Raw genomic sequence first — 16,282 nt, 5'->3', positions numbered from 1 at the left:
ATAAGATTTATACTTAATGAACCATTCATTTTAATCAATTATCTACTATTTAAGTAATCATATCTGATAACCCCGAGGTTACCAATTTCACGATAATTTGTTGATTGTATGGAGGAGTGGGGCACTAAAATGATGTGATAGTTAATCTCAAATGTCAAGTTGTTTCCTAGAATGGACTGGGAGACAGGCTTTAGGGCATGTCTATGGGGTTTATCTTGATCGGCTGAAGTGGGAAGAACTGCCCACTGTGGGTGGCACCATTCCTTAGGCTGGGACCCTGGACTGGATAAAAAGTAGAAAGTAAGCTGTACAAGCATTCTTTACTCTGTGCTCTAGACTGTGGGTGCCTCAGGTTGTGACTCCTCACCATGATGGACTATGACTGTTAGCCTCTAACTGTGAGGCAAAATAAACTTTCTTCCTTAAGCTGATTTTGTCAGAATCGTGTATCACAGCAACAGGAAAAATAACTAAGAGAGTACATAGTTACAAAAATCCAGAATCAGGGTTCTAGATCCTGATTGTAAAATTGACCATTGACACTAACCATTACAATTCCACCCCTTGTCAGTTTAACGACAAAACCATTAACTTTAAAAACATAACTTTCATCCCTGTCCTCTCATGCTTATGGCCATTTCATAATGTGGGATGTGTTTAGTTCATCTTGAAAGCCCCTGCATTCTTTCCCAGTTTCAACAGCATTTAGTTTAAAGTCCAATGTCAAAGTCTTAACCCTGAACTCCTACAAAATTAAAACAAATCACATAGTTCTAATAGTCAATGGCTATTGTTTATTATATTAGAATAAGTATTCTCATTACAAAAGAGGAGAGTGGGGTTGTAGGAAAGAATGATCAGAACAAAGCAAAATCAGAACCCAGCAAAGCAAATACCAGATTCTGCAGCTTCAGTGTCTGCCATCTTGGGGCTATGGAATCATATGGGCTCAAAAGGGTTCAGATAGCTCTACCCAGACAGCTCCTCTGCCTGTGGGAACGTAATCTTTTTTTCTCAGGCCTACTGTACTTTATGCCTGTAGCTATCCCCAACAGATACCTCATGGTTCTTGCATCTACCATATCCTGGGCCCTTCCTTGTAGCTTAGACCTCTCCTCACAGTTTTATACTATGGCCTCACAAGGCTTCCTTATAGGGGCTCCAACCTTGCAACATCTCTCCTGACCTGTGATTCAACACTACAATCTCACCCCCACCCCCAGTCTTGCATCTTTCATGCATATGAAACCAGTACCACATGGATGGCGCTGCCAAATTCTGCTGCCAGCTTAGCGTGCCATCTGGCCTCCTTGAACCATAGTTTTATCAGCTTTTGTGTGCCAATCCTAGGAAATCAAGTCTCTCGGCAGGTGCTTTTGAAAATGGAGAGCCTGCTTCAGTGGATCTCTATTTTAATTTAGGGTCCCTTCTTTAAAATTAATTTATATTTTCATAAGATGGAGCCTTTGGTGGGTAGGTTCTTGTCCTGAGGAGGTATTTCCTCTTGCCCCATTACAAAGCAAAATGCTTTTATGTAATAGTTATAACCTCTTTTTAAGCATGTGCCTTGGGCTTGTGATTTAATTTGTTCAAACTCTTACTCTTGACAAACACACTTTATTTCTACCTTTTTACTCTGCACTTTTTCACTGTACACCTGGATAAGTGCACAGAAAGTCATCAAACCATAGCCTGAATGTTTTACTGTCTTAAAATTCCTCCACCAAACAAACTAATTTATCATCTTTAAATTCAACTTCCCTTACATCCTTAGGGCATGGGCAAAATGAAGCCATAATGTTGGCTAAAATACATTCCTCATGAATGCCCTCTACCCCCATTTTGACAGAGTCCTTGTTGCCTTCAGAAATATCAGGAGCTAGGTTTCCACTGTCTGCATTTCCAATGGCATTCTTACCTTCCAAGCTCCAATCTGGATGGCCCACTACTCTTTACTTGTTGTGTTCAAAAGCTTTACTATCACAAAGTTCCAACTGCTTTTATATTCTGCCTGTAAAATAAGTTCCATGTGGTCAGGTTCATCACAGCAACAACCCCATTTCTGTTACTAATTTTCTGGAACAAATAGGTGTCTTGTTACTTTAGCAAAAACAACTTAAGAGGAAAGAGGGCTTATTTGGGCTCATTGTTTGAGGGTAGAATCTATCATGACAGGGAATCCTTGCATCAGGAGCTTGAAGTAGGCCTACTGTATCCACAGTCTGAAAGCAGAAGATGAATACCTGTGCTCAACTGGCTTTCTCCTTTTTATGCAGACTCAAACCCAGTGATATTGTCACCTTCCCTTACACTGAGTCTTAACACCTCAGTGAGCCTAATCAAAATAATCTCTCACAGTCTTATCCAGGGGCTACCCTACTCTGAATAAATTCCTCACAGACATACCTACAGGCCTGTCTACTGGGAAACTGCAGATCCTGTTAAATTGGCATCTAACACAAACCATCTTAGTTTGCTTTCTATGATAAACATTGTGACCAAAATGCAATTTGGGTAGGAGGGACTTTATTTCATCTTGCAGCGTATAGTCTACCATGAAAATTACTCAGGGCAGAAACTCAAGGCAAGAACCTGGATGCGATGGTTGATGTAGAGGCCATGGAGAGATGCTGCTTATTAGTTTGCTCTCTATGGCTTGTCCAGCCTGCTTTCTTATACAACCCAGGACTACCAACCGAGTGATGGGTACTACTTGCAGTGGGCTGGGCTCTTCCACATCAATCAACAATAACTGAAAAAAAAATGCCTAGAGTCCAATCAGATGGGAACATTTTCTCAGCTGGGTTCTTTATTCCTAGTTGACCTTAGTACAAGTTGACAACAAGCAAACATCCCAACAGTACACTACCACAGTAAGATTGTTTTATAAGTAAACTTTAATTATTTGGACTTTTACAGAGTCCAGAAGCTGATAAGAGACTACCATCTCCTGAGTCTCTAGCCTCCTGTTTTTATCACTACCATTAGGTGACTTACTCTTTGTATCCATGTCTGTAGGTTCTTGCATCCCTGCTCATTATGTTTGTGATCCAGTGGCTCTATACTCTAGCTAGCATGGGTGTTGCTGCCATTGTGTATTTCTACATTGGCCAGGCCAGTCCAGGCCTTTACCTTGGTAAGTGGCTAAGTCATTGTACTACCATTTTCATTATTTTTTTTCTAGCTTTCACAGAAGAACTTTGAAATTTGACATAGACCCAACTTACAGATAAAATATACTAGCAATTAATTTGAGATTTATAAGTCCTATAGAACTAAAATGGATGGCAACAGCAGAGAAAGAACCAAGAAGTATAAAATAATATGTTGAAATAAAGCATACGGATATAGCATAATATTATACACTTCTTGTGCTAGGAGTGAATGCTATCATATCATTTGAAGATAGAGTGGGTTAAGTATAAGATGTATAATATAAACCTGGAGCCAACCACTAGATAATATAGTGAAGAGTTATACCTAATAAGTTAACAGAGGTTTAAAAAATTGAATAATAAAAGAAAAGCAAAGAGGTGGAAAGATGGCCCAGTGGGTAAAGGGACTTGCTGAGAAACCCAAAAACCTGAGTTTGATGATCCTCATGACTTACATGGTAGAAAGATGAAGCTGACTCCTTTGAGATTTTGAGATCAAAGTTATTCTTGGACCTCCATACAGGTACTGTACAGGAGTGTGTCTGTGTCTGTGTGTGTGTGTGTGTGTGTGTGTGTGTACATGGAATAAATAGAATAAGTAAATATGATTTTTGAAATTTAAAGCATATCAAAAACAGAAAAGAGTAAAAATAAGTATAATCAAGAATATTTGTTGACAATAATAAAACAAAGACATGACATGTGAGGTCATGGGCAACAAAAGTGGAAAGGCAGCAGGTACCAGGCTAGCCTTAGCTACACAAAGGACAACAGTGATCTCTATAAGCTTTGTCTACACTGATCATCACAGTCTTAACACCCCCCTAGTTAGTGTCAGCTGAGTAAGACAGTGTGGCCCAACTGTATGCTGCCTGTAAGAAACTTCTTTTAACCGATGAATTTATTTTTGCAGTGCTGGAGCTCAAACCTAGTGCTTGTGTATACTATGAAAATACTTTGCCCTTGAACTACATCCACAGCTAAAGAAATCTATTTTAGATTTACAAAAAAAAAAAAAAAAAAAAAAAAACCCACACACAAATGGGCTAAAAATAAAATATGTGAAATATGTGAAAATATATACTGGGCTAACTCCCACTAGAGTGGCTACATTAATATCAAGTACGCTTCAGAGGAAAGGCTGTTGCCAGTGATCACATGGGTCACTTGATAAAGATGAGGGAAGAAACTCATGAAGAAAATATAATGAAACTTAACGTTCTAATGAAACTTAACGTTCATGCCCTGAAAAACGGAGCTTTAGCCAGGTGGTTGTGGTACAAGCCTTTAATCTCAGGAGGCAAAGGCAGGATCTCTGTGAGTTTGAGGCCAGCCTGGTCTATAGAATGAGTTCCAGGTCAGCCAGGGCTACATAGAAAAACCCTATCTCAGAAAACCAACCAACCAAGCAACCAACCAAGCAAGCAAAACAAAATAAAACAAAACAGCAGCAGCAACAACAACAACAACAACAAAACAGTGCTTTGGAGTACATGAAAGCAGAATCCTATAGAATGAAGAAAAAATAAAAAAGTTCATACCACATAGATTTCAGGCATCTGCCTCCCAATCTTTGATACATGTATGAATGAGGTTAGCAAGGTCATAGAAGACATGAGCGGTACTGTGAACAAGCTTGTCCTAATCTTTATAGAATTCACATTCTTCTCAGTAACAGGAAACACAAGGATACAGGATACAAACATTTCAGAAAATGTAAAAGCATTCATTGAATAAAATATTTCTCTGAAGGGGTAAATAATCAGAAATAAACAACAGGAAGATAATAGGAAAATTTGCTTATATTTAGATGCTAAAGAATGTTAAATAACTAAGAACAGTGAGTAAACTATAGAAACTAGCAGGTTTCAAAGAGGAAAACAACTAAAATTACAAAATATTTTGAGCTGAATTAAACAAAAATGCAGAATATCAAAATTGTAAGGTCATCAGAGAAGAAAGTTTTCAAAATATTAACCTCAGAATTCGGCTTCGAATGTAAGAAATTAGAAAAAAAGAAAAGAAGAGGAGGAAGAGGAGGGGGAAATTAAACCCAAAGTAGCGGTGTCAGTTGGGGGTGGGGATGGGACAAGGACATAATAAATACCATAGTAAAAATCAAATAGATACAAAACAAGGGGGAAAAATGAAAATACCAACTGTGTTAGTTACTAATGATAAAATAGAATACCATAAACTGAATAATATGTAATTTTTAGCTAAGGATTCTGGAGACTGGCAAGTCTAAGATCAGAGGTGACTTAAGTTTAAGCCTAATTGGTGCATTATAACATAGAGAGAGGCATTCCATGGCTGATAAAGAAGTAGAAAGAGGGGAAAGAAAAGAAGGAGAGGGAGAGGGAGAGAGATGAATCGATCTTTTTATCTGGAACCCACTCCTTAGATAACTAGCCCATTCCCGGTTTAAAGCATTGTGGGTCCACATTTTACCCACTGCAGGGGAGGCACAACAGATAGACTAGACTGCATTTTCTCTGTGCTGCCACCGTTGGCGCTGGACTTTGGGGAAGCACAGCCTAGGGTGTGGGAGGCCGAAGCTAGGGTTCCCAAGCTCCCTGGTATCCAGTCACCACTGGAAAACCACACAGAGGAGTTGGGGAAAAGCCAGTGATTTGGCTGTACCAGGGCTCCCAAACTCTTGGCATCTAGTCACTGCTAGAGTCTAGAAGGAAAAATCTAGGTGCATCTGGGAGCCGGGTCGTATGGAGTTGGGGAGCTGCTGGCTGAGGATGAGGAGCCCTGGTCGGGGAAATAGAAACTTCAACTTAGCTCATTGGCGATTACTCTTAGCTTGGCAGTGGTTGTCTGGGAGCACAGAGGGGCCTTCTGTGGGAATCTTAGACAGCATCCTTCGGTAGTCAGAAGGCCTTCTCCATGCTCTTCACAGTAGTTCTTGATGAAAGAGATAGTCTTTGGCTCCAAACTGTTCATTGGTTGTTCATCATGGGTCATGTGTGCGTGCCACCTTCTCAGGGTAGACCAGAGATTAAATTCCTTTTGTAGGAAAGAATGTCCAGGAAGGAAAGCTAACTGACTAAACCCTCGGGGCTTCTAGATATCTCATTAGCATGTGGAACTCTGTTCCGTGCTACACAACTAACATGGGCAGAGTGGCCACGTGCTCGAGGCCAGGAATCTAGTAGGGAGCAGGGAGATGCCTACTGTCCCAGGTGGGTACCCGAGTGCCAGGGTGTTAAGTTTCCACATAGAAGTGTTCCCACTGGGGAGACAGCAAGCCAGAGCACATAATTTATATATATTTTCTCTCTACTAAAGCAATTTAAAAGATATATTAACAGCTGTGTAACACTCCATTGTGTAAATGTAATGTTTTTATTACTCACTCATTGGTTGATGGACATTGAGGCTGTTTCTATTTCCTGGTTATCATATATTCCTACCATGGAATATTAGTCAGCCATTACATATGAAATTATGGAATCCACAGGTAAATATATAAAACTGGAATCGTGAGGTAACCCAGACCAGGAAAGACAAATGTTGCATGTTTTCTCTTATCTGTGGATGCTAGCTTGGACTATTGAGATTTGAGTGGTTCACTTGAAATACTGATGGAGATTGGGAAAGCAGTAAGGGGCCGCTGGGGTGTGCTTTGAAGAGAGGGGACCTAGAATACAGTAATATAAAGGAGGAATAGAGAATACAGGAACAGGAAGGATTAAATGAAGTAGGAGGTGGGAGGGCAGTGTAGATGAGGGATTATGGGGAAGGATAACTAACTGTTTTGAAAAAAACATTGTTACTATTGTAAAGGCTTCATAAAATATACATATAGACATATAAAATAGTTCAAAATAGAATTGTCCCATAATGGGATAATACTCCACATGCTAGCAAATAATAACCCAGTACCAATGGATTACCTCTTTTCGGCCAGTAAGGTCCTATAGACCTTCAAACATAATAGGTGATTCCCGCTGTTCTTTGTTACCCTCTGAAGTCTGGCTAGCTTTCATGGTGCTGGAAGGTGTTATGCATGCTACTGGAAGAGAAAAGTAACCATCAGTCCTAGCCAGCTGCAACCCTACAGTAACAACTAACCCAGCAGGATATGCCGACTAGGGCAATAATGGTTCATGTCTTGGGAGTAACCAACCACTTTCTGATTGACCTAAAGTTCACTCCATGAGATGGAACCTACTTGTGGAACTGTAAGGGGCAAAGAATCTGTGGCTAGATAGTTGGGGAGAAGCCCCAGGGGAGAACCTGAGACTGCCAAATAGACAGCACTAAAACAACTCCTAATGACCTACTGCTACACCCACAGATCCTATCAGCTCTCCTCGGAAACTTTTTCTTGAACTAGCTGGCAGTTAAAAGAGACCCTCATCTGGTCAACATATAGAGAATAAGAGACTGTAGATTAATTACCTCTAAATACATACCCTACTCCTTATGACAGAGGCAGGAAGACTTTAAGAGAGGTGGTTGATAACGTCAAGGAAACAGTCTCTTCCAGGTACCACAGGGCAGTTACACTTATGTACTCACAATGCTTGTGACTCTCTGCACAAGACTGTATACAAGCTCAAACCAGACAAAAGTCCAGTGTGGACAGATGGGGGTAAGAAATCCCACCTCTAGATAAGGTGTCAATGGCGTCAGAAAACTACTGGGAGAGGGAAAATACATTTTATTTTTTTATTTGTGTCTTTTTTTTTTTCTTTTGGAAAAATCCCTGGCTGGCCTGGAACTTACATAGGCAGGATTGGCCTTGAATCCACTGAGATCTGCCTGCCTCTTCCTCCCAAGTTTGGGAATTAAAGGCATGCACCACCATACTCAGCCTGAGAGCCAGTTTTCTTTATTCAGGGTCATCCTTACTCCTAAGAGCAGTGAGTAACACATGTCAGACTCAATGGGTTTGAAGAAGACAAAAACTGGAAGTGTGGGGGGACCTGGAAGGACTTGAAAGAAGTGAATATGATCAAAATTTCTCAAGTAATAAAAAATATTGTTTTTTAAAAGATCTATTGGAAAAGGACTGGAACAATGACTTGGCAATTAAAAGCACCTTCTATGCTTGCAGTGGGTCCAAGTTCATCTTGTAGCACCCACATGGGGCAGTTCACAACCTCCTGCCCGAGGGATTCAATGTCTTTGCCTGTCTTGAACTCGTGTGAGCACACCACATAGACACTGTTAAAAATATAAAGAAATTCTTTCAAAAGATGTGTTAGAGAGCTATAGTGCTTGCATAGTCTGCCTAAGGTCCTGTCCTGGGTTCAGTCCCTAGCAATACTCACACACAGCCACACAGACACACACACACACACACACACACACACACACACACACACACATACACACACACAGGTGGGGGGATCTTTTCCAGAAAACTCTGTGATGCTCCAACTTAACATAAAGCAATTAATATCACCAGGTGTGGTGGTACATATGTTCAATCCCAACACCCAGGAGACAGACACAAGTAGATTTCTGCGAGTTCAGGGCCAGCCTAGTCTACATAGTTGGTTCTAGGACAGCTAGAGCTACATAGTAAGACCCTATCTCAAAAGGGAAAAAAAGTAATTAATATCAAGTCCTACCTAAAAATCTCTTTAGATTTACAGTATATGTATTTTCATAGAAATGCACTTTAGATATCTAAAATGAAAGCATATACTAAAAATAATGTCTTGGAAAACCAGTAATGCTAGGAAGAGGTCTTAATTTGATTTTATAAACATAATGATTATATCAATGATTGATTCACCTTAAGAAACTTAAATATTTTCCCAGAAACCTGATCACAGTAAAGTATGAAATAAAATTTCAGGCCAGTGTCTATAATTTAGATAATTTAAAATTTAAGTGGTCATATTAATAAGATCAGTTAATAGCTGTCTTATTTTGATTTTGTAGCTTCTTATAGAATATATATTATTTGAATATATTAGGAGTCCTCTCTCTGAGATTACATACGCTAAGGTAGATCAGTAATGTCTGTTCTGTTTTACTGCAGGAACCCTACAGGATAACAAGATTTTCACATAAGCATCTTAAAATACTGCTGATTTCCTGACCATACATTAAACAGGATCTGACTAGTCAATTGCAACTATATGTGTTTATGCAATTGAAGGATGCTTTTCTTTCTGATTCTTTGAGTCAGAGTTTCTCTTTGTTAGCTTTAGTTGTCCTGAAACTCCTCACTCTGTAGACCAGGCTGGTCTTGAACTCATAGAGATTCACCTGCCTCTGCCTCCTAAGTGCTTAAAGGTGTGTATCATCATGCCTCACTGAGGAATGCATTTTCTGAAAATAAGTTTGATCAATTCTTCCAGCTTTATACATAATTTGAGTGCTTGAGATGCAGAGAAAGGAAGGCCATTAAATTCAAGGCTGGCCTGGGCAGGGTGAACACCTGTCTTGGCAGGATGGGTGGATTATATACACCTTACTATGCCAAGGCTGTGGCGGTTTGAATGAAATGTCCCTCATAGTCTTGGGCATTTGAATCCTCGGTCCCAGTTGGTGGTTCTGTTTGGGTTAGGGTTACAAGATAAAGCCTTGCTGGGGGAAGTATGTCACTGGGTGTGGACTTTGAGGTTCTAAAGGCACACAAGATTTTAAGGCCATATGCTGGTCCCAGATTGCTGAGAAATCTGAAATTCTCAGCTTCCTGATTGTGATTTAAGATGTGAGCTCTCTCTCAGCTTGCCATTCCAGATGCCCTGCTTGCCTGCTGCCATGATTCCATGCAGTGATACATACATACATGCATACATATATCTGCAATATATATACACACAATATACACAATATAATATGTAAAACAATATCTAATAACCACACAATATCATAATTATTATACCATATATAATTATTATTATGTAAATATATTTATTTCACTATTTCTGTATTTAACATTAAACTTTACTCAGATCAGTGTGCCATATGCAAAGGTTACTTGGCCAGTAGTAGAATCAAACAAAGCCCCTCACTTCAAACATTTCTCCACACTGAACTATAAAACTGCCTAAGTGCTAAATCCTGTGAGGCTGTAGGGATGAAAACATGACCCCTGCTTTCAGAGAGTGCGTGGTGCTAGTGGAGGGATTCACATGTGTGCATTCAACACACGCAGATGTGAATGGAGAAGTGTGTCATGAAATGTATTTTTATTCCTAAGACAAAAGTCAGCTAGTTGTCTCCTGTCTTCACAGTGGGATCCACCCAGTCTCCTCCTAAGATGTTTATAGCTTAGATCTGAGTATTTGGACACCGTCTGGAGCACAGCTCGGCCTGCTGCCAGGCTGTAAGACAGTGAATGTTTTGTGGTTTGGGTGGAAAAGTGTGCTCATTCTGTGCATGTGCACACACACGAAAGTTGTCTGTGAGTGTGTTTAGGGGTGTGCTAGCCCATGGTGAATCTGGGGTCCAAGATGTTGAATTTTGTGAAATCCTCAAAAGTTATGCCCGTACCTTCTCTACAGGCTCAGCATCAAACTTCAGCTTTTTCCGATGGATGAAGTCCTTCTTGGTCCCCTCCTGCAGGTCTGTGCTCACTGGGGCTGGTACCAGGAGGGATGAGTGCCCCACAGGCTTGGGAGGTGCCGAGGGGTCTTACTCCTGGCTGTGCTTTGGGCCTGGACTGTGGTGTGGGACCTGACAATGGAGAGGCTCCACGAGGTTGGCGGATGCTCCTCACTCAGTACACAGCACCTGTTCCACACTGCTTCACCACACTCAGTGCCAGACACTTGTCAGTCACTCCATCCACACTCAGTACCAGGCACTTGTCAATCACTGCTGTCCACACTCAGTACCAGGCACTTGTCAATCACTGCCGTCCACACTCAGTACCAGACATTTGTCAATCACTGCCGTCCACACTCAGTACCAGGCACTTGTCAATCACTGCCATCCACACTCAGTACCAGGCACTTGTCAATCACTGCTGTCCACACTCAGTACCAGGCACTTGTCCATCACTGCTGTCCATACTCAGTACCAGGCACTTGTCAATCACTGCTGTCCACACTCAGTACCAGGCACTTGTCAATCACTGCCGTCCACACTCAGTACCAGGCACTTGTCAATCACTGCTGTCCACACTCAGTACCAGGCACTTGTCAATCACTGCTGTCCACACTCAGTACCAGACACTTGTCCATCACTGCTGTCCATACTCAGTACCAGGCACTTGTCAATCACTCCATCCACACTCAGTACCAGACACTTGTCAATCACTGCTGTCCATACTCAGTACCAGGCACTTGTCCATCACTGCTGTCCATACTCAGTACCCACCACTTGTCAATCACTCCCATCCATACTCAGTACCAGACATTTGTCAATCACTGCCATTCACACTCAGTACCAGGCACTTGTCAATCACTGCTGTCCACACTCAGTACCAGACACTTGGCCCTCTCGCTCTATCATTCACTTTCCCACCTTGAGCTCATCAGAACCTCCTACAGACTCCTGTCCTCTTCCCTTCATGTCCTCAGTCCTCATGAGCCAAGCCTTCATCTAGAATCTGGTTACTGAGTGACAGGTCACCCAAGTTGATCTCAGTGAGTTTACAGTCAAAGACACATTCCCACCAATACTCAGTGCCCACGATCAAAGCCCACAGGGCTGTGAAACTGGATTTCCTGCTTCTCCTCTCAGGCCAAAGGTAGCTGGTGTCACCGTACTGCTGACGGACACTCTAGCCAAGTGTGACTATAAATGAAAGGCCGTGGGGCAGGGTTTATTTGGTTGCATTTTGATGGTTTGATTTTGAAACTCTGGATGTCTAGTTTGTGCTTGCCAAAACCTGCACCTTCCACACCCAGATGTTGCTAGTGAAGCTTCGGACCTGTTCCCATTGATCCCAGATGTAAGCTTAGAATCCTTTTTCTCTCTTTGCGTCTCGCTTTTGTGGGGTTTTGTTGTCCTTTGTTTGTTTTTAATTGTGGTAAAACACACATAGCACAAAATGTATCAACTTACTTATCTGTAAGTGTGTATTTATGTTATTAAATACCATCATATTGTCATATAGCCTTTGTCATCATACATCTCCAGAACGGAAACTCATGACCACCGAACTGTAGCCCTGCACTCCCTAGGATGCTTTAGTTTTTAAATTATGCGTGTTGGAGAGGGAAATATATATACCACATGAGTGTGGGTGCCCTAGGAGACCAGAGTTGTAAGATCTCTCTGGAGCTGGAGTTACCTGCTGGCCAACTTGGGTGCTGGGAAGAGAGCTCGGGTCCTCTACAAGAAGCAGTGCTCTCTCTTAAGCACGGAGCTGTGTTCCCACCCAGACCCCAGCATTCTTTTTGAGATAGCTCTTTGTGAGTACTGGCAATCTGTTCAAGTTGGCACAAGTCCTGGTGTTAGAGCTTGCGATGACAAAAAAAGGGTGTAGGGGCGTGGAAACAAAGGGAGGAGTCAAGAGAGTTGAAGAAACGGAGGAGGAGAATAGTCTGAAAATGCTTTCAACTGCATTATTGGCTGGTACGTGTCCTTGGAGCCGTGGTAAATGAGGGGTAGCCTCTGCCTCTCATCTAGTCTGAGGCATTAGGCCGGGTGGCTCACATATCTACATAGATTTCTTTCCTCCACAACCTACTACTAACAGAAAGTAGATTAAGTGGAATTAGTTTTGGCAGAGAAGCTGCCTACAAAAATTTTGAGCTTCAAATGTGTGGGTGGGGACATTTGACATAATCTGATTTACGAGAAAATATTTAGTCATTTCTGGCTTGAAAGCCTAAATAATGGCCACAGGGTTCACCGTGGTTCCTTCAGCTGTACTCTGAATTCCTGGAATGTCACCTCCAAGGTCACCGCAGGTCGCTGTTTTAGGAGGGTGCTCCTAAGAAAAGGTGGCCCTTTGGTTGGTCAGAAGTTAGTCCACATAGCTCTTTGCTCAATATGTGGCTCTGGGCTGGTGAAGCGGACGGTGGAGCCTTGGCCAAGTCAGTATCAAACTTTCTGGCCACGCCATGGCTCCTGGGTGTGTTTTGTGATGATTTAGATGAGAGAAGGGCCAAGACGTGGCTTAAAAATAGAAACTGGTAGCCATGCTTTCTGCTCTGTAATTTTGACTTTTTCAAGAATGTCCTCCAAACCAAAGGCGAGTCTTAGTGAAGTGAGCTTGTGTTGAAGGATTTGGCTGTGTTTTCTTCTGTTGTACCTGTACATCAGTTACTCTGTGACACCAGCCTGGAGCCCTAGCAACTGTCCAGAGGAGGGTTCTGCAGCAATTCTAGGAAGCTAATTTCCCTGAATCCAAAAACTTGTGTGGGTTTTTTTGGTTTTTGGTGGTGGTGGTGGTTTTTTTGGTTTTGGGTTTTTTTTGTTTTTTTGTTTTTTTTTTTTTTGTTTTTTGTTTTTTGTTTTGTTTTGGTTGGTTTTTTTCTTTTTGTTTTTTGTTTTTTTGTTTTTTGTTTTGGTTTGGTTGTTTGATTTGGTTTTTGTTTTTGGCCACCTCTGCTTTGAAGACCCTACCCTTATAGATGCAAATTCAGTTTTCAGGACCTCTTAACCTGACTAATTAGATTCATGTGACCTGATTTATACTTGCCATGGTCGGCTGCAGCTGCTGCTGCTTTAGTTATACAGACGGATGGCCTCTCTCTTTACACACACACACACACACACACACACACATATACACACACACACACACACACACATGGATGGCCTCTCTATTTACAGCACTCTTTCCATTTCTGGTTATGAGCACTTGAAGGTTATCTTAAGTAAAGTAGCTGATTCTTTCAGGGCTTAGGAGGTTACAGGCCCAGCAAGGAACTTACTACTGTGGTTTTGCTAAAGAACATGTTGTCAAATGTTCAGTGGGGAAAGATGTTCAGCGGAAATCTGTGTCTCTGAGGGAACTCAAGGAGCTAACAGGCTGTGGACCCACCGTGGGGGGGGGGGGAGACAACAGAGGCCTTTGGAGACAGAGGCATCCTGAGGCCATGAACTGATGAGGGACAAAGCTAAGAGCAGCTGTGTCTTCCTCAGCCTCTAATACCTTCCTCTGGCACAGTGTCAACATGATCTTCACTAGTGTATCCACCGATGTACAGAGACCAGTACCAGTAGACTCTAAATCTGCACTTCTCTTGGTCTTTACTACTCTGGTACCCAAAGCATGGGCACTTTACCTCTTAGCTGCTTGCTGAGTAACCTTGGTGCTCTAAAACAACTGCTCACTCAACTTCCTTCCTTCCTCCCTTTGTCCCTTCCTTCTTTTCCTTTTATAGAATCTTTTATTTATCTCTTCATAGTTTCATACACATAAGTAGTGGATCTTGATCCTGTATACCATGCCCCCCCCAGGCACCTGCAACACACCCCCTTCTGTCTTATGTCTTCTCCTTTTTGTGGAATAACAGTGAGTCCAATTAGTGCTGCCTGTTGGAATCTTGAGTTCTCTTGTTGACTTGATTGTGTGTGAGTAATCATAGGAGCAATGCGCTCACGACCCACGAGCAGTGGCCATTCTGTGTCCAAAGGACAGAATTTCACAGTCCTCCCTGTTCTCTGCTTCTTCTTTCTGCCCCTCTTCCTTAGGTTCCCTCAGCCTTGGTGACAGGGATGGATACGGATGTCTCTTTGAAGCTGAATGCTCAATAGACACTTATTCTCAGAATTTTGACAAGTTTTGTCTGTATTGCCTGCTGCCCACTATAGAGAGAAGCTTCTCTGGCTAAGGCTGAAGGCAGCACTAATCTGTGTGTATAGGTAGTAATCGTTTAGAAGGCAGTTTGACAACATGTTCTTTAGCAAAACAACAGTAGTAAGTTCCTCGCTGGGTTCCACATGTCCTAAGCCACCACTTTTGATCACATCTATGGTACCAACTCTTAATTCTTTTCTGTGGAGCAGGCCTAAAATCCAATCCAAAAGCAGTCGGTTACCCCCATAACCGTTCCTGCCACTATTACAGCCACAGGTACATTTTGCCTGGAAGGGTGGTTTTGTAGTATGCAGGGTTGGCTGTAGGGATACCACTGATGCCTGTTCTTCCTACAGCAGCCTGTGTAACACTTCAACTTTCTTTCTACTGAACCCAAGCAGTTTCTCTTTTCACCCTGTACCTTTGTCCCTCCGTTGTCTCGTTTGACAAGAGAACAATGAAAAGTTACAGAGTGCTCACAAAACTGTCTTTAGCGTAGGCATCCCGTTTCAGAAGGTATAGTTTTATCGTGTTCCACTTTAAAATGATTTATATTGCCCTCTTTACCTCACTTGTTGCTATATCTTCTTTAAGTTAACAGACGGTTATAGTTCCCAACAGTTATGTTTTTAAATATTTAAAGACATTCTAAGTGTTAGTGCAGCTGGCATTTGCACAGTATCTCTATCCAGGATGGACTGGCTTCCACAATTCATCTCCACCTCTTCTTCCCTCCCCCCCCCCATTCTATGTCTCTCCCTGAAAGGAGCCTGAGGTCTGTCCAGGAGCAAATCATCTTGGCACCATCCCCAGCCAAGGTCGACATGGCAATGACTCAGCTTACCCAGGACAATGCAGACTTCGCCACCCGAGATCGTTACCACCGCTCCTCCTTCCTGAGCCAGGGACAGCTGATGCCTCCCTACTAGAATTGCTGGGCGCCCTCCTTTCTAGAAGCTGATGTGGAGATGGGAGACCCAAACCTCAGAACCTTTGGAAGTTGCTTCTACTAATAAGAAACCCCAAGACTGGTCTTCCCACCACAGCCTTGAACACCAGAAATCACATTCTAGTCTAAGTGGCATGTCTAAGCAGACACAAGGCATGGCCATGGCTTCCACATGCCTGAAGAACCCACAGGATAATCAGGTGACACCAAGACAACCAAATGTGGAGAACAAAAACAAGAGTTATTATTCTAAGGGCCACAATAAAAACTTCTTTTTAGTTTTATTGTCTTATTCTTACTATTGTGTTTTAAAGAATTATTTATTTATTTTATGTATATGAGTACACTTTAGCTATTTTTCAGACACACCAAAAGAGGGCATCAGATCCCATTACAGATGGTGGTGAGCCACCATGTGGTTGCTGGGAATTGAACTCAGGACCTCTGGAAGAGCAGTCAGTGCTCTTAACCACTGAGCCATCTCTCCTGCCTCTTCCCCTG

General features: G+C 42.1%; 1 protein-coding gene across 1 annotated transcript in view; it reads left to right on the top strand.

Moving 5' to 3' along the window:
- The window catches only part of SLC12A8 (solute carrier family 12 member 8), a gene marked incomplete at its 5' end in the record, with an annotated part of 141,088 nt that extends 125,141 nt beyond the window's left edge, over nucleotides 1-15,947 (top strand). Inside the window, 3 exons of the mRNA XM_080919665.1 lie at nucleotides 3,019-3,136; nucleotides 10,637-10,697; nucleotides 15,599-15,947. Of these exons, the coding sequence (XP_080775791.1) occupies nucleotides 3,019-3,136; nucleotides 10,637-10,697; nucleotides 15,599-15,761 (342 nt within the window). The 3' untranslated portion in view covers nucleotides 15,762-15,947. The remainder of the gene's footprint in view (nucleotides 1-3,018; nucleotides 3,137-10,636; nucleotides 10,698-15,598) is intronic.
- Nucleotides 15,948-16,282: the final 335 nt, after the last annotated feature.

This window comes from Micromys minutus, assembly GCF_963924665.1.
Source record: "Micromys minutus genome assembly, chromosome: 7".
NCBI classification, from domain to species: domain Eukaryota; kingdom Metazoa; phylum Chordata; class Mammalia; order Rodentia; family Muridae; genus Micromys; species Micromys minutus.
Note: the sequence above shows the minus strand (reverse complement) of the source record. Positions and strands in the feature narration are given on the sequence as shown.